The following is a 15,375-nucleotide window of genomic DNA, read 5'->3' as shown; positions in this document are numbered from 1 at the left end:
CAAGAGGACAAGGGAACAAGGGGACAAAGTGATCAGGGAGTTGTCGTACACATAAGCTGATCTTATCTGGTTTGGTTCATTCCGATACACACATGATCTCCAAAGATCTCCTAGTCTTTTCGCGTTTCAGATCTCACGGCCCAATCGCGGAAACGTCCTCAGGTGCCTAAGATATCCTACTGAGTGATTCCGATATTGTGAAGCTGGTGGAGTTACGCGGAGTGACTCGTTTCATCTTGAGACTATAGATGACCCGGAGCTACCAAAGAGTTTCTGTTCTCGAGCAGCAAGCTATTGCCACATCATATTGATATTGGACATGACCGTTTAATTACACTAGCCTCCGACGAAGTCACACCTTGGCGGATGGCAGAGCACGAGATGTGGTACCATTCTGAAACGTTAAGGCTGTCAGACTCAAGTTACGACCTCAACAGTCTAGCCTCTCTTTCCTCGAAAGGCACAGCCCGCGACTCCTCTGCAGGACTTCTGAAATTTCGACACTTGCTAGGACAGAAAACATGGCTTTTGCAGCGAACAGATACTATCCCAAGGGATGGCCAAAGACCAACTTCGATGGGAAGAATAAGAGTACACCAGCGTATCGAAGTGCCAAGACGGATATGAATATGATGCGAGAATGGCATCGCTTGCTCCAGGAAGATGGTATCAATGGTTGTTATATCACTCTGGGCTTGCTTCCTGCTAGAAAACGGGCAATAGCCAGAATAACATATATTTAAAGAGAAGGAAGTAGGTGATCCTTCGGTGGACCCCGGGTCAGCTTGTCCAGAACGGTTTGAAGGGCACCAAGGATGGTGTCATTGGGAAGAGGATCCATGCCCTTAGGAATGGTGTACAGCATAGTGACCCCCGGCTTTGTAAATACATATCATGCACCCGTGGAAGCAGTTTCGCTAGTTATGCAGGGAACACTGCTACCGACGATTGGTAAGTTCATGTAAGGAAACATGTACTGCAAGAAAAGGCCCTTTATTGATGGATCCATGAATAATTGCCCCCTTCATCTAAGGTATCCACCTGTTTAAAAAAAAAAGGTTGTTTGTTGAAATGGACGACTTTTTCCAACAGCTTTCGAGCATGGTAGAGGCAACTCGGTCTCGATAGATTGATAGGCCTCGATCGACCCACTCCTAGCGGGTCTTGGCCATGCTTATTCGTCCCGCCACACAAACCTCGATGCACGTTTCCAGCCACCCGACGTGATTTGCGTAGTCTTGCATGCTCTATTCATAGATCCGAGGGCGTCAAGGCGATCTGTGCATCTCGTGGGCCAACTAGTATAGACAAGTGAGGGGTATACTGCGTAGAAAATATGTGATGTGTCCACCAGCCACTCTGCATCTACACTATACATTATTGGAGTCGGCCTCGGCACTCGTTCCCAGCCACTGTTCTAAAGCTTTTGCCCTGGTGCTGACAGCCTAGCCAGCCACATAGCGTCTATATGCCTACGAATATCTTCCCAAGGTCCCAACGCCCAAGTATTCAGTGGGGAATACTTCGGGGACTACCTGGACCCATGAACCAGTAGGAAATAGCTCGGATCAACAATGCTAGTCAAATTCCACTGAGTCACGACTGCCGTAGGTTGGCACAGGCGCGCTGGCCCCTGCGTCGGTCGACAGTGGAACAGAGTTCTTCACCAAAACCAAGACCGCGTCAATCCTTGTTTGCCGGCGAACCCCTCGGGAAATGTGAGCTCGTATTGCAGAAGATTGGCATCGCTCCCACTTTATAGGGATACCGGCTTCCCTCTTTCAGCCGTGACTGGTTTCTTTCGGTGATACTGTCTACAGTAGTTGAGTACCACCACATTTCAGAACCGACCGGCGATGGTTTGCCATCGATTAAGCGTCTGCAGCATTCACCATCCTAAATATAGAACCAAAATGAAACCAAATTACCAACCCCCCATCGAGTCCGAATCTAGGTCTCCCGCACCCCCGCATCCGCCCGGCCGTCAGCTGACTTGTGTTGTTTCTCTCCGATCGTCATTTCTTTTACATTTGAACTTTTCCAACCACCAACCCAACTCATTTGGCCTCACTGTGCATTCACTGTAAGGCCTTTGACCTACGGGTCTTACTACCCCCGCGCTAAGGCCGACCTAGGTCTGGAGGTTGAGACTCGACTCTTATCTGCTCTAATCGCGTAGGTTCTCGCCTCCGCTTGCGGCTCCTCGATGCAGTCCCCGTCCGAGGCCGAAAGGTCTACCGCATTCAATCGTGGCGAAGCCCTCAGACACCTGGAAATGGAGCCTGTGGACCATGCGCATTCTGTACTTAATGCGCCGTCACCGATACTGCCCTCGCTGCAGATTCGAACCGACTTGCCCAGTATTCGGCCGACCAGCTCGCATCGCGATTCCGACCCATTAGCCTCCCTCAGCGTATCCTCTGGAAGTTTTCTGCAGCGCACTCCCAGCCTACGCGCGCTGATCGCCCCGCCTCTCTCGAGTGCCGGCTCGTTATCACCGGCCTCTTTTATGTCTTCGCCCCAGCTGAATGCCATGGGCGATATCACACCTCTGCCATCACCCATCGGTGGAGCATCTCCGTGGCGGCGCGGCGAATTGCCGTCTCTGTCTCGCACATCTTCCACGGCGTCACGTAGCGCGTCGAGTTTGCGCCTGAGCGATTCTTCGCAGATGCTGGGTCCGCCAGTGTCGCGTTCCCGCGGCAAGACATACAACGGGCTGGAAGGCATGGGAGATGATTCAGTGCCGGGTCGACTTCGTCACGATTCACCCAGCAAACACGTGCGCAACCGCAGTCTCAGCGACTATGCGCCGCCCGGCCGAACAACTCTTCCTCGTCCGATTGCCGTCTCCGGCGCCGGTGCTCCTGGCATGGTCCCCTCATCGAGTACCGACTCGAAACAGGCCGGCCTCCATCGAGAACAATACCTCGCCGTACACCGAGGTATCGCCTTGCCCACTGTTCGTCCCCCAAGTCCGCCTCGCAGCAGTGGAAGTTGTTATGGGGACAGCGACGCCGAGCCAGTCATTCAATATCCCGTCCCGCTCTCGACCTCCGATGAAATATATTCGGTGAAGTCAATCCGCACCCAACAAGCCCGGATCTACCGAAAGCTGCGAGTTCTCGGCCAAGGCACATTTAGTAGAGTTTGTCTGGCCGCCCGCGTGGAGCAATCGGTGCAGACACCGTTGTCCCCCGATATCGATGGCCCTGGCTTCGCTGTCCCGCCAGCTGCCACACAGAAATTGGTCGCTGTCAAGATCATCGAACATGGCCCAGCCGGGGGTGCAGACGAAGAACGCCTGGAGGTTTCACTAAAACGCGAAGTCGACATCTTGAAAGCAGTGAATCACCCATCTTTGGTTCAACTCAAGGCATTCGGCAGCGACGAGAAGCGTGCTCTGCTTGTTTTGGACTTTTGTCCAGGTGGTGACTTGTTTGAGTATGCGACTTCCGGAACTCGACCGACTTCTCCTGGCCTTATCCAACGCATTTTCTCCGAGTTGGTTGATGCAGTGCGTTATCTTCATTCTCAATACATTGTACACCGTGATATCAAACTCGAGAGTGAGTAGTGACTTCTTACCTTTGAATCCAAGAAAAGTTGCTAAATTTACTCGCCAGACGTTCTGCTCACCTTGCCCTCTCATGCACTGGAAGAAGTGACAGATTGGCATACCTATGATCGTGCGGTGGTCGTTCTCAGCGATCTGGGTCTATCAAGGCGCATCCCAGAACCCCCGGAGAGCCCGCTGTTGAAGACCCGGTGCGGAAGCGAAGATTATGCCGCTCCGGAGATTCTCATGGGACAATCGTATGATGGTCGCGCTACTGACGCGTGGGCCCTCGGTGTCCTACTGTACGCCATCATGGAAAACCGCCTACCATTCGACGTCCTTCCCGGCACTCGTGGTGACCCAGCCAAACTTCGCGCTCGCACCCCGCATCGCATTGCCCGTTGCGAATGGAGTTGGTACCGCTACGCCAACGAAGACGAAGAGTGGGATCCCGAAAAGGGCCAAGGCCTGGACGGAGCGCGCGACTGTGTGGAAGGCCTCCTCAAGCGCAACACCAAGCGAAAGTCACTCGATGAGATTGCCGCCATGTCTTGGGTCTGTAATGCCATTGACGTCCCTGCTGGCCTCAAACGAGGCGACAAGGAAGTGCCATAGAGCGGCTGGCACCCTTGTGTGAGTCTTTTTTCTTCTCAACGTTTTTGACGTTTTTGATTTACCTTTACCCTTTTACCCCACGACCACTGTTGTTTATACATATGACCCTTCTTTCTACCTTATTTTTTAGTACTTCTTTGTGATGAGGCATTTGACACCGTGGAGGTCGTCTGGATTTTTTATCTTTATTTTCTTACTGTGACGATTCTGGCTAGACCAACATTTATACCCATTTCAAACCTACACATGACAATCAAGGTAGACTTCAGACGACTAAGCTGAAGTCTGAGTCAAGTTTATGCGCTAGGGTGTCCACTGTAGTCTAGAACGAACTTGGACGAGCCAAGCACGGCCGTTCAAATGTTTTCCCGGGGTACCAACTTGCCCAACAGTCAAAAACACACTGAGCCTTAGAAGTAAATCGTAAATCGTAAGGCGCAAGCAATTATGGGCATTAGCATAAAATGTACCTATGCCCAGCTCGCATAAATCGCTCAGCATAACAGATCGATGACAATTGCAGATCGGAGATTGGATGCGGCGGTGAGCGGGTCTCGGGGAGGTCTGCACAAGTCCGGACAACGCACCTGGGCACTCAAGCTTCTCTTTTTCTTGACCCCGGCCCCCGCGATCTTCCCTTTGCAATTCACAGTGGTTTTGGTTCTGCTCAATTGATCCATAAACATGCTTTCCCAAACACGGGCCCGTGTGCCTAAGGCTCTCCGAAGCCTGTCCCGGTCTGCGACCGCGTGCGTCATCCCATTCAATTGCACCTCGTCCCGTTCAATAGCTCCTACAGCTTGCTAACCTCTGATGCTCTCTACAGTCGGACACTCTCGTCTACCGTTCCCCGCGCCGAGAAGGATGGAGCTCTCAACAAGGTCTCGCGTCACATCACCCAGCCTAAGGCCCAGGGTGCCTCCCAGGCTATGCTTTACGCCGTCGGCCTCAAGGAAGAGGACATGAACAAGGCTCAGGTCGGCATCTCGTCCGTCTGGTTCAACGGTAACCCCTGCAACATGCACTTGCTCGACCTCAACAACAAGGTGCGCCAGGGTGTCCAGGACCAGGACTTGATCGGTTTCCAGTTCAACACCGTCGGTGTCAGTGACGCCATTAGTATGGGCACCTCCGGCATGCGCTACTCCCTGCAGAGTCGTGACCTGATTGCCGATTCCGTTGAGACTGTCATGGGTGGCCAATGGTACGATGCCAACATCAGTATTCCTGGCTGTGACAAGAACATGCCCGGTGTCCTGATTGCCATGGGTCGTATCAACCGCCCCAGTCTCATGGTTTATGGTGGTACCATCAAGCCCGGCTGCGCCGTTACCCAGGACAACGCCGATATCGATATCGTCTCCGCCTTCCAGGCCTATGGTCAGTTCTTGACCAAGGAAATCACCGAGCCGCAGCGCTTCGACGTCATCCGTCACGCCTGTCCCGGCGAGGGTGCCTGCGGTGGTATGTACACTGCCAACACCATGGCCACCGCCATTGAGACCATGGGTATGACCCTCCCTGGTTCATCCTCCAACCCCGCCAACTCTCAGGCTAAGTATGTCGAGTGTCTGGCTGCCGGAGGTGCTATCAAGAGGCTGCTCGCCGAGGACATCCGTCCCCGCGATATCCTGACCCGCCAGGCCTTTGAAGACGCCATGGTCCTCGTCAACATTACCGGTGGCTCTACCAACGCCGTCCTCCACTTAATCGCCATCGCCGACTCCGTTGGCATCAAGCTCACCATCGACGACTTCCAGGCCGTCTCTGACCGTACTCCCTTCCTCGCCGACTTGAAGCCGTCTGGGAAATTTGTCATAGCCGATTTGTTTAAGATCGGCGGTACGCCGTCTCTCCTGAAATTACTCCTTAAAGAAGGCCTGATTGATGGTTCCCGTATGACCGTTACTGGTGAAACCATGGCTCAGAATCTGGAGAAGCTTCCCGATTTCCCCGATGACCAGAAGATCATCCGTCCCTTCTCCAACCCTATCAAGAGCACCGGTCACATCCAGATCCTGCGTGGCTCTCTCGCCCCCGGTGGCAGTGTCGGTAAGATCACTGGTAAGGAGGGTACTTGCTTCACTGGCAAGGCTCGGGTATTTGATGATGAGGACTCCTTCATCGCTGCCCTCGAGCGCAACGAGATTAAGAAGGACGAAAAGACTGTTGTTGTTCTCCGCTACCTTGGCCCCAAGGGTGGTCCCGGCATGCCAGAAATGCTTAAGCCATCGGCCGCCCTGATGGGCGCAGGGCTTGGAAACAGTGTGGCATTGATCACGGACGGGCGGTAAATTTTCCCCATTCCCAAGCAATTAGAGATAAATACTGACGTATTCGTCTTACACAGATTCTCGGGTGGAAGCCATGGTTTCCTTATTGGTAGAGTGACCCATTCCGAAATCTTGCAGTGTCTAGACTAACATGAAGAATAGGCCATATCGTTCCTGAGGCTGCCACCGGTGGTCCCATTGGACTTGTCGAGGATGGTGACGTGATCACCATCGATGCTGAGAAACGCGTCCTTGACCTCGAGGTTCCCGAGACCGAGGTTGCTGAGCGTCGTAAGGCCTGGGAGAAGCGCAAGGATGCTGGCGAGCTTCCTGAGACAGGCTTAACTATGCGCGGAACGCTTGGCAAGTATGCGCGTCAAGTCCAAGACGCGTCACAAGGGTAGGGTTCCAAAAACACGCTTTCATAGCAAAACGGACACTAATAGATCGCTTAGATGCATCACGGATGGAATTTGAAGATATTGAGGCTATACGGAAGTATCCTTGCGGGTGCTGAGTAAGCGAGATCACGCGGGATTTATACGGTATCCCCCGAATTGTGGACTTTTATGACACGCGGAATCCCTCAAAAATGTTGTTTCCCGGACGTATGGATGGGTATGTTTGAATAGTATATTGTAAAGGAGCAATAAATTGTTTTGAGCAATTCAATCTTTCTTTTCAAACGTTACCACGCACCTCTACAAAAATCCACGGGCTCATTCATGGCCTCCCTCGCATGCTTCTAGAAGTTGGAACGGTTGTCTTTCAATTCACCTCTTTCTTTGAATTTTTCAGTCCATGGCTGGCCAAAATGGCCAATGATCCATGATCCGCTTCGACTTGATTGCATAATACAGCAAAAACCGCGCACCGCTGTGCCATCTCCACCGAATGGGTCAATGGCACGATATCGCGAGATTTGTTATGAACAGCCTCTCAGTTGCAGTGCTGAATTAGGCATACTAAAACTCAATAGGAATGCTCTGGTCCTGGCCAAGGGAAGCACTTCTTCCCTCCTTTGCGACGTTCCCGCCGATATTATACTCACTGTTGTACAATTCTAACATAACCTCATCAGGCTCAGCGGCACAGAAAAGAAGCAATCTCATATTTACCTGTCGTAGGGGCAGTAGTAAATATGAGACTCACTAGATATGTATGTTGGCGAGGTATCTACCTTTACTAACTAGTTACCTTTACTAACCAGTTATGATACATTAGTAAACTTCCCGAGGCGAGGGGGCTATGGTGCTAGGCCCTGAACGAAAACAGATTTCACTACATAGCGGCCTTTTTATTGGCTATGGGAATCATGTTGCACATACTGCGAATCGATACCTTCCCACCGTTTTGGCCTCAAGGCTAGGTGGGAGTGAACTCAAAAATCGACGAGGCCTCAAGACGTACTATTGTTCAAGGTAGCTCCTGGATCAGGGTGATAGCCTCCATACTGGGATTCAAACCAAGGTCCATGGTGGATTGTGTCGAAGTGTTGAGGTATGTTATTTGAAGGGTATATGTAGCAGGCTGAAAGGTTGCAGAGGTTCTGGTTGCGACATTATCGTAGACTCGAGACATTTCAGGAATAAAGTTACTCATATTTTCTTTAATTTTCTAGCAAGAAACAACAATAAAAAGATCCAATGCGTTTATCGTCGACTCTATTCAAAACCGGTTCTCTGGAAGAATCAAGCGCCCTGCGAGTTCGCCGTAAGCGGCTTCCACTTCACTGATCGTCTGACCTTGCACCCAGTAGCCCTTGCCATTAGGCTTTTTAGCAGCCGCAGCAGCAATAATACCCCATGCAACGTCCTCCGGTGAGCTCTTGAGGGTGTTAGGGTTGCTTGTGGCCTCAAGGCCCTCCACCATGGATGTCAATGTCAACCAAGGGGCGACCCAAGAGATCGATATCCCCGCATCGACCACCTCGCTGATCTGAGACGTGGCACGACACAAGCCCAGCACAGCGTGCTTGCTAGCTGTATACAAGGGCTGCGAAGCCACTGGAACGTAGGAAGCGGCAGATCCAGTGACCACAATGCGACCCCCACCGTTCTGTTTCATGTGGTAGATGCCCAATTTCAGTCCAAAGATGACCGAGTTGACATTGATATCGATGAGGTCAGTTGATGGTCGTTCAAGAGTATCTCCTTTAATGCTGCTGCGTTCATCCGCGAGGTAATTGTGTCGGACAGAAGACTTCATCTGCGCATGTTTCTCCTTGTCCAGGTCCTGCAGGAGAGCAATTTCCGGGTTGACGGCCGCATTGCAGACCATCAGGCTGATAGAGCCAAGTGTTTTGTTCACGTGTTCAAATAAAGCCACTTGTTGGTCCCAATCGTTGACGTCGCACACTTGCCATGTCGCCTGCTTCCCAATGGCCTCACATGCCTTCTTCAGATCTTCTTCATGTAGATCCACGAGGACTACACGTGCGTTGTGTTGCGCAAGTAAAGCAGCTGTTGCGAATCCGATGCCTCGGGCAGCGCCGGTGACAAGAGCAACACGGTCTTTAACAAGACTGTGGACGGATTCGGGACTAGGTCTAGGAGTCGATGCCATTTGATAAGAGTAGAATAAAAAGGGAACTGGTTTAAGAGGAAGGTTTAAGGGGGAGTTCATGTCTTTTATAGTCGAGCCTCGAAGCTCGGCACTGGTTGCCCAGATGTTCGATGACCTCATGCGCGCCAAGACCCCGCGGGGGCCTGGGGCTAACTATATACTCGAAACTAATTCCTCTAAATACATCAATATTCTGCTGAAATGGCGCAATATCTTGATCGTGTGACACCAAAACATGCCGGTGTGCTTTACAAGTCCTCTACATCCATGATCAGCGATATTCAAAGCTCATCCCCGCTCAAAAGCTCATTGCCACCTTATCTCGATTAGCCACGACCTGCTGTACCACCTTCGACAATGGTGCGAATGCCTCAAATCCATGTGGCAAGCCGGGATAGATGTGGCATTCCGTGTTGATTTTTACTGCCATGAAACGCTTGGCATATTCGATGGATTCAAGCCCAAAAATATCGAGCTGCCCCGAGTCTACATACAGCGGAGGAAGCCCTTCCACAGATTCAACACGAGCAGCTGCAGCCGTTGCTTCGAAATGGCCGGTACCTGCGTCAGGGCCCAGGTAGGCTGTCCAGCCAGTGATGTTGTCGATTTCATTCCAAAATGCCAATTTTCCGACGGGGTTGGTTGTGGTTCGATCGTCCAGCATCGGGTATATCAGAATCTGCTTCGCGATCGGTGGTGACAGCGCACAATCTCGAGCTCGGATCGTCAAGGCAGCTGCTAAACCACCGCCTGCACTTTCACCCTTGACTGCAATGCGAGAAGGGTCGATATGCAATCGCTCTGCATTCGCATAGACAAATTCAAGCGCGGCCCAGCAATCGTTTAGGGGCGTTGGGTATGGATACTCTGGAGCTAGCCGATAATCGATACTCAGAATTTGTACTCCCGTTCTCTGCACCGACCCAATATGTGGCGTGGCGCATGCTTCAGCGCTCAGTGAGATGTATCCTCCGCCGTGGATATGAATGATGGCGGGCTCACCACCTTCTCGGGGCTCTTGCTTCCGACGGAAGTGATACACCGCCACTTCATGGCCATCGGGAGTGGGCACCCGGTGAATGATATTCTCAATGTCATCGGGCATTGGAGCTAGTGGCCGTGTTAGGGCCGCCAGCATAGATCGTCTTGCTTTCACATCGTGGAGGGCAGCCGGTTCAACCTGTGCAAGCTGCTGGAGCACGGGCGCTGCCTCCTTGAGGAATTCAGGATCGTAACTGAGTGGCATAGCTCGTAGAAAGTGAGAGAATGCAAGTTCAAGAAGATTATTGTTTCAGCGGCAACCTCAACTGAGCATTATATCCTCACATTCACGGCCGTTCAAAATCCCGACCCGTCTCCGTCCCTGTCTCTTACAAAATGTGTGATTCTGGATTCAACCCGCAATTGACTTCCGGAAGCACACTCCTCCGCGCGGTTCGGTTCTCCACATGCGGGGAACATCACATTAGGTAGGTGACGGCGAGACCCTGCAAACCATTCGATCCACTTTCCTAGCATCGCGGTTTTAACGGCAGTACACTAACCATTTACGACCAGCCTCCTGTGCCTCGGCACGTTGCGGTCTTCCGACTAGGCGGGAAAAGTCAAGGTTGCGCAGAATGTCATACAGCCGTACAACTCTTGTGCACCGGAAATAATTCTCACCATGACCTTCTCGGTGCCTCAATTTGATGACTTGCCGCCCGTTGAGGGCATGCCTCAGGGCTGTGCGTGGGGAATTTTCGACAAAAATGGCACCAAAGATGTCTACGGAACACTGAACCTGCTTACTCCCGATGTGGTCAAGGCTGCGGCTGAGGAGGTCCAGAAGGGTATCTCGATTTCTCTGAAGTGAGTATGATCTAACGCATGCGGCAACCTGCTTACCAGGGAGTAGCTGGCCTATTGGGAGCATGAAGATCCCCGGATACTTTCGAAAGAGCCTTAACCATACTGTGATGAAGTTAGAAGATCCCAAGGCAAACTTGCATTACGGATTTGATGACGAGGTAAGCTCACTCTTACTTGTCCCGGTCATCTGGTGCCTTGACTAATGATAACTAGGTCGAATTCAATACCCAGGCCAGCAGCCAGTGGGATAGTCTTTGTGTGTATGATTCAAGTGCAACTTTAGAAGACCGCTAACGTTCTTACAGGTCACTTCATGCATCTTCCGAGTGGAAAGTTCTATAACGGGGCCAACCCCACTGTGAAGAACCTGCAGAACCCTGCCCAAAATTCTCAGAAGTTCCCAACCCTTGAACGTGAGTGAAGTCTTGATACCATATATCTATCAAAACACTTATTGTTGTTCAGATTGGCATGACCGTGGCTGCATCGCTGGACGTGGCGTCCTCATCGACTTCAAATCATATGCTGATGCCAAATGCTTCAAATTTGATCCATTCTCTAGTTTCCGCATTGCGATCAAAGATATTGAGAAAGTTGCAGCGTACCAGGGTGTCACTTTCCGGCAGGGCGATATTTTGATCGTGCGATTCGGATTCACCGAAGCACTGGGAAAGATGACCGCCGAGGAGCAACGCGTCAAAATGTCCACCCACAGCTACTGTGGCCTGGACGGTACCGAGGAGATGGCTCGCTGGCTGTGGAACCAACACTTTGCCGCCATTGCCAGTGACAACCTCGCTGTCGAGGCTATGCCTCCTATCGTTGATGGAGAGACACAGCCTTTCACTCAACTTGTTCTTCACCAGTGGTGCTTGAGCCTTTTCGGCATGCCACTTGGCGAGCTCTGGCATCTCAAGGATTTGGCCGAGCAGTGCAAGAAGTACAAGAAGTACACTTTCCTTCTGACTTCGTCACCTCTGAATGTTCCTGGCGCTGTCGGTAGCCCTCCGAACGCTCTAGCACTTCTTTAAGGAGCGTAGCTATCTCAGATATACCCCATTATCATTTAATGGAATTTTACCTGGCTATCATTAGCGTTTGACGTTTACCTACCATGACCCAACTATCTAATGAGATCCAGTCTATGGTCTTTGCATACGAAATCTCAAAAACCCAACTTTGTGACAGGTCGAAGCATAGTTCGTAGACACACATGTAACATTGATACAAAGTAAACACTGAATATTAACACAGTCTCCTGAGGAATTACACTAAGCCTGTTTCAAGATAAAGTTTGGAATCCCTCCCACCCCTCCAAGGCACTAGTACACTTCTGCCACCAATTCTGCATACCACCTAGATAGATAAGTGGCTCCCGTCTCTTGCCAGGAATATTGGAGCCCATATACCACGAATCGGTCTTAGGGTACAGAGTGTACTGGCTGACAGCATAAACATGATCTTTCCACTCTTGAGCAGCCTTGGTAGTAGCCTCCACAGACTCGAGTCCCTCTTCCTGCATCTTCTGGATAGCCTTGCAGATCCAGTCGACTTCCATCTCGATGAAAGGAGGCCCGTTGGCCAGAGACGTAGGGGCCTGGGGTCCGTAGACCATGAAAAGATTCGGAGCATCAGGGACCATAATCCCCAGATATGTTAGGGTTCCCTCCTTCCACTTCTCGGCCAGAGGCACTTGATTCTTGTCGCTGATGCCTAGGTCCAATATACTGCCAGTGACAGCATCGTAACCAGTAGCGAAGATGACGATGTCGAGATCATGGTGCTCTGTGGTCTCATCATTGCCTGTCAAGATGCCAGTGGAATCGAATTCGATGATAGGAGACTTCTTCAGGTTGTGCACAGTCACATTAGGGCGATCAACCATATCGTAGTAATCCTGTTCAAGACTAGGACGCTTTGTTCCAACAAGCATATGCTGTTTTAATGGAGCGACGATATCCATCTTCGTCTCGTCCGTCATGCGAGCACGCACTTGTTGAGCCCAGTAGTCGTAAAAGATGGCGTTCGCCTCCTCGTTCAACAAGAAGTCATAGTAGTTGGAAACCAGGAAACTATATCCGCCACGAGCCCAAAGCTCATCAAACAATTCTTTTCGCTCTTTGGGACTCGCCTGGAGTGCTGACTGGAGAATGGTGTTGTGCGGGAAGCCGGCGGTGGATTTGTAGCAACGATCGAAAATGCCGTCGTAGTAACCCTTCATCATCTCGGACTCTTCGGGTGGGATGATACGCTGCTTCATTGGAATGGCGAAGCAAGGTGTGCGGATGAATACCTTCAGTTCGCAGTTTTCTTTAGCGAGGTTCTGCACGATTTGAAGGCCGGAAGCGCCGTTGCCGATGACACCAACACGTTTGCCCTGCACATCCAAGGATTCAGGATAATCCGCAGAGTGCACGAGTTGCCCTGAGTACTTTTCAAATCCATTAAATTGAGGATAGTGTTTCTTGTAGGAGGATCCAGTGGCAGCGACCAGATATTTGCAGCTAGCAATAAGCCCGGTATCTGTGTGCACAATCCACCGACGCGAAGTATTATCCCACTGCACTCGGGTGACGATAGTCTTGAAAAAGGTATCCTCACTGAGGCCAAGCACATTATCAACGTGCTTGAAGTACCGGCGTAGCTCCTCGTCGCCCGGGAACCGCTCAGACCAGTTCCATCCCTTGTAGACAGCAGGAATGTTGAATTGGTACGATGGCATCTCAGTATCGACGCGAGCTCCAGGATAGCGATTCCAGTACCACACCCCCCGAAAGCACCACCAGCCTCGATCAGTTTCACCGATAAGCCCAAGTTGCGAAGCCTGTAAAGAGAATTGCATCCTCCGAAGCCACCGCCGATCACAACAGCATCAGTTTCGATATAGGGGCCCTTCCGAGTCATCTTTACACGATTTTCGATTGTGAAACAGGGAAAGAAAGGGAATGAAGCAAAGTCGCGGGGTTGAGGATCGAAGTAGCTTAGCACGGGATGGCATCGGCCTTTTTACAGGGGTCGAAACTGAGCCGTGTCCATCATCATCATATTCAATTCGGAGCCCGGAAGCAAATGGAATAGTGACCGGGTTTATAGTATCCGAGCCTGATGACATGGAAACTGCCGTGTTGTGAAGTTCTTTTACTGTCAGTTTCATAGATGTGGGTCTCCAAAGGGGAAGTCAACAGCGAGAGAGTTTGAGACCCCACTGCCATGCGATGCCACGCGGATCCGCTGCAACCGTGAATTAAGAGTTAATGAAGAGTTAACTAACAGTTAAATCCAAACACAGCAAGTCCTTGATGGATTGGTCCACTCGGAATATCCATTTCCGTATCCGAGCGTAAGCAAGGTAATGCCTCGGTCATTTGGTCTTCCGGCGGTTATTAAAGCCACGAAATGTCAAAATATGAGATGACATATGACATACTAACTACCAACGAAGCCAACAATCGAAACCTAACCTCTGTCAAAGATGGCGTGCATCGTAAAAGGAACGGCCTTCATCACAGGCGGTGGCTCAGGTAAGCTCCCATGCTATCCATGTCACATCTCAACGTGATCTAACAGGAATAGGAATCGGCAAGGCGACTGCATTAGCATTCGCGAAGAGCGGAATCAGCGCTCTGGCTCTCGCAGACCTGAACATCTCTGCCCTAGAGAGTACCCGCCACGAAATCGAGACTCTGTTTCCCGATGTTCAGGTGGAAACCCTACAAGTGAACGTCGCAGATGAGGTAGGCGTGGACTCAGCCGTACGAAAGTCCGTGGAGCGCTTTGGCAGTATCGAGATAGGCATCAACTGTGCTGGCATCAGTGGTAGCCCCACGCCCACTGATAAAATGTCTCTAGCAGAATGGCAAAAGGTTATTGATATCAACCAGACCGGCCTTTGGCTCAGTCAGAGGGCTCTTATTCGGCAAATGTTGACTCAGGAGTACGTTGTATCTAAGTACCCACAGAACCCCAGCTGATAGATTATTTACAGGTCTCGGGGGGTTCGGGAAGGACGTGGGTGTATCGTGAATGTCTCGTCTATGTTCGGTATTGCTGGACCACCCCCGCCCTCTGGAATCTCGCACTACACTGCGGCCAAGCATGGTAGGCCTACATTATCCCCTTGAACAAGATGAAAACTGACATAAATAGCTGTAATTGGCCTGACAAGAATGGTAGAGTTTGGTTCAGACTATGCGATAACCAAGCTAATCCGATCATAGGATGCGAAAGCTTACTCCCGACAGGGAATCCGCATCAATGCCATTTGCCCGGGGTAAGGTAGTCTCTACGGCATTAAAGGACCTTCAGCTCACATACTGTCTAGCTTCGTGGACACGCCTATCCTCAACGATCACTTCGATTCAATGAAGCCCCTATTCGATGCGACACCCATCGGTCGGCCTGCCCAGGTTGAAGAGATATCCGACGCGCTCCTCTTCCTCTCTTCACCCATGAGCAGCTATATGTGCGGCGCAGCATTGGTGGTAGATGGAGGCAACACCGTCTAGACGTTCA

At 51.1% G+C, this 15,375-nt stretch overlaps 7 protein-coding genes across 7 annotated transcripts; 4 read left to right on the top strand and 3 right to left on the bottom strand.

Annotated features, from left to right (window-relative positions):
- Nucleotides 1-2,206: 2,206 nt before the first annotated feature.
- N7443_007091 (putative protein kinase) lies at nucleotides 2,207-4,174 on the top strand (the record flags this gene model as incomplete). The annotated part of the gene is made up of 2 exons (XM_056887147.1): nucleotides 2,207-3,569; nucleotides 3,627-4,174. The coding sequence occupies 2 exons, from the start codon at nucleotides 2,207-2,209 to the stop codon at nucleotides 4,172-4,174; spliced, it is 1,911 nt and encodes a 636-aa protein (XP_056740796.1).
- Nucleotides 4,175-4,858: 684 nt separating this feature from the next.
- ilv3 (dihydroxy-acid dehydratase ILV3) lies at nucleotides 4,859-6,851 on the top strand (the record flags this gene model as incomplete). Its single annotated transcript, XM_056887146.1, has 4 exons — nucleotides 4,859-4,923; nucleotides 5,001-6,464; nucleotides 6,525-6,556; nucleotides 6,610-6,851. 4 exons carry the CDS (start codon nucleotides 4,859-4,861, stop codon nucleotides 6,849-6,851), a joined length of 1,803 nt encoding a protein of 600 aa, XP_056740795.1.
- A 1,264-nt stretch (nucleotides 6,852-8,115) lies between these two features.
- On the bottom strand, nucleotides 8,116-9,012 carry N7443_007089 (uncharacterized protein; the record flags this gene model as incomplete). The annotated part of the gene is made up of 1 exon (XM_056887145.1): nucleotides 8,116-9,012. One exon carries the CDS (start codon nucleotides 9,010-9,012, stop codon nucleotides 8,116-8,118), a length of 897 nt encoding a protein of 298 aa, XP_056740794.1.
- A 298-nt stretch (nucleotides 9,013-9,310) lies between these two features.
- Nucleotides 9,311-10,258, bottom strand: N7443_007088 (alpha/beta hydrolase; the record flags this gene model as incomplete). Its single annotated transcript, XM_056887144.1, has 1 exon — nucleotides 9,311-10,258. One exon carries the CDS (start codon nucleotides 10,256-10,258, stop codon nucleotides 9,311-9,313), a length of 948 nt encoding a protein of 315 aa, XP_056740793.1.
- A 420-nt stretch (nucleotides 10,259-10,678) lies between these two features.
- Nucleotides 10,679-11,894, top strand: N7443_007087 (pyridoxamine 5'-phosphate oxidase; the record flags this gene model as incomplete). Its single annotated transcript, XM_056887143.1, has 5 exons — nucleotides 10,679-10,863; nucleotides 10,910-11,021; nucleotides 11,077-11,119; nucleotides 11,169-11,276; nucleotides 11,329-11,894. The coding sequence occupies 5 exons, from the start codon at nucleotides 10,679-10,681 to the stop codon at nucleotides 11,892-11,894; spliced, it is 1,014 nt and encodes a 337-aa protein (XP_056740792.1).
- Nucleotides 11,895-12,145: 251 nt separating this feature from the next.
- Nucleotides 12,146-13,585, bottom strand: N7443_007086 (flavin-containing monooxygenase; the record flags this gene model as incomplete). The annotated part of the gene is made up of 1 exon (XM_056887142.1): nucleotides 12,146-13,585. The coding sequence occupies one exon, from the start codon at nucleotides 13,583-13,585 to the stop codon at nucleotides 12,146-12,148; it is 1,440 nt and encodes a 479-aa protein (XP_056740791.1).
- Nucleotides 13,586-14,335: 750 nt separating this feature from the next.
- On the top strand, nucleotides 14,336-15,368 carry N7443_007085 (SDR family NAD(P)-dependent oxidoreductase; the record flags this gene model as incomplete). The annotated part of the gene is made up of 6 exons (XM_056887141.1): nucleotides 14,336-14,384; nucleotides 14,437-14,797; nucleotides 14,849-14,961; nucleotides 15,010-15,032; nucleotides 15,081-15,133; nucleotides 15,185-15,368. The coding sequence occupies 6 exons, from the start codon at nucleotides 14,336-14,338 to the stop codon at nucleotides 15,366-15,368; spliced, it is 783 nt and encodes a 260-aa protein (XP_056740790.1).
- Between the last annotated feature and the right edge of the window lie 7 nt (nucleotides 15,369-15,375).

The sequence above is a fragment of the Penicillium atrosanguineum genome (genome assembly GCF_028827265.1).
Source record: "Penicillium atrosanguineum strain IBT 20685 chromosome Unknown utg000005l_segment0_segment0, whole genome shotgun sequence".
In the NCBI taxonomy this organism is placed as follows: Eukaryota; Fungi; Ascomycota; class Eurotiomycetes; order Eurotiales; family Aspergillaceae; genus Penicillium; species Penicillium atrosanguineum.
This window is presented reverse-complemented; position numbering and strand designations above follow the sequence as displayed.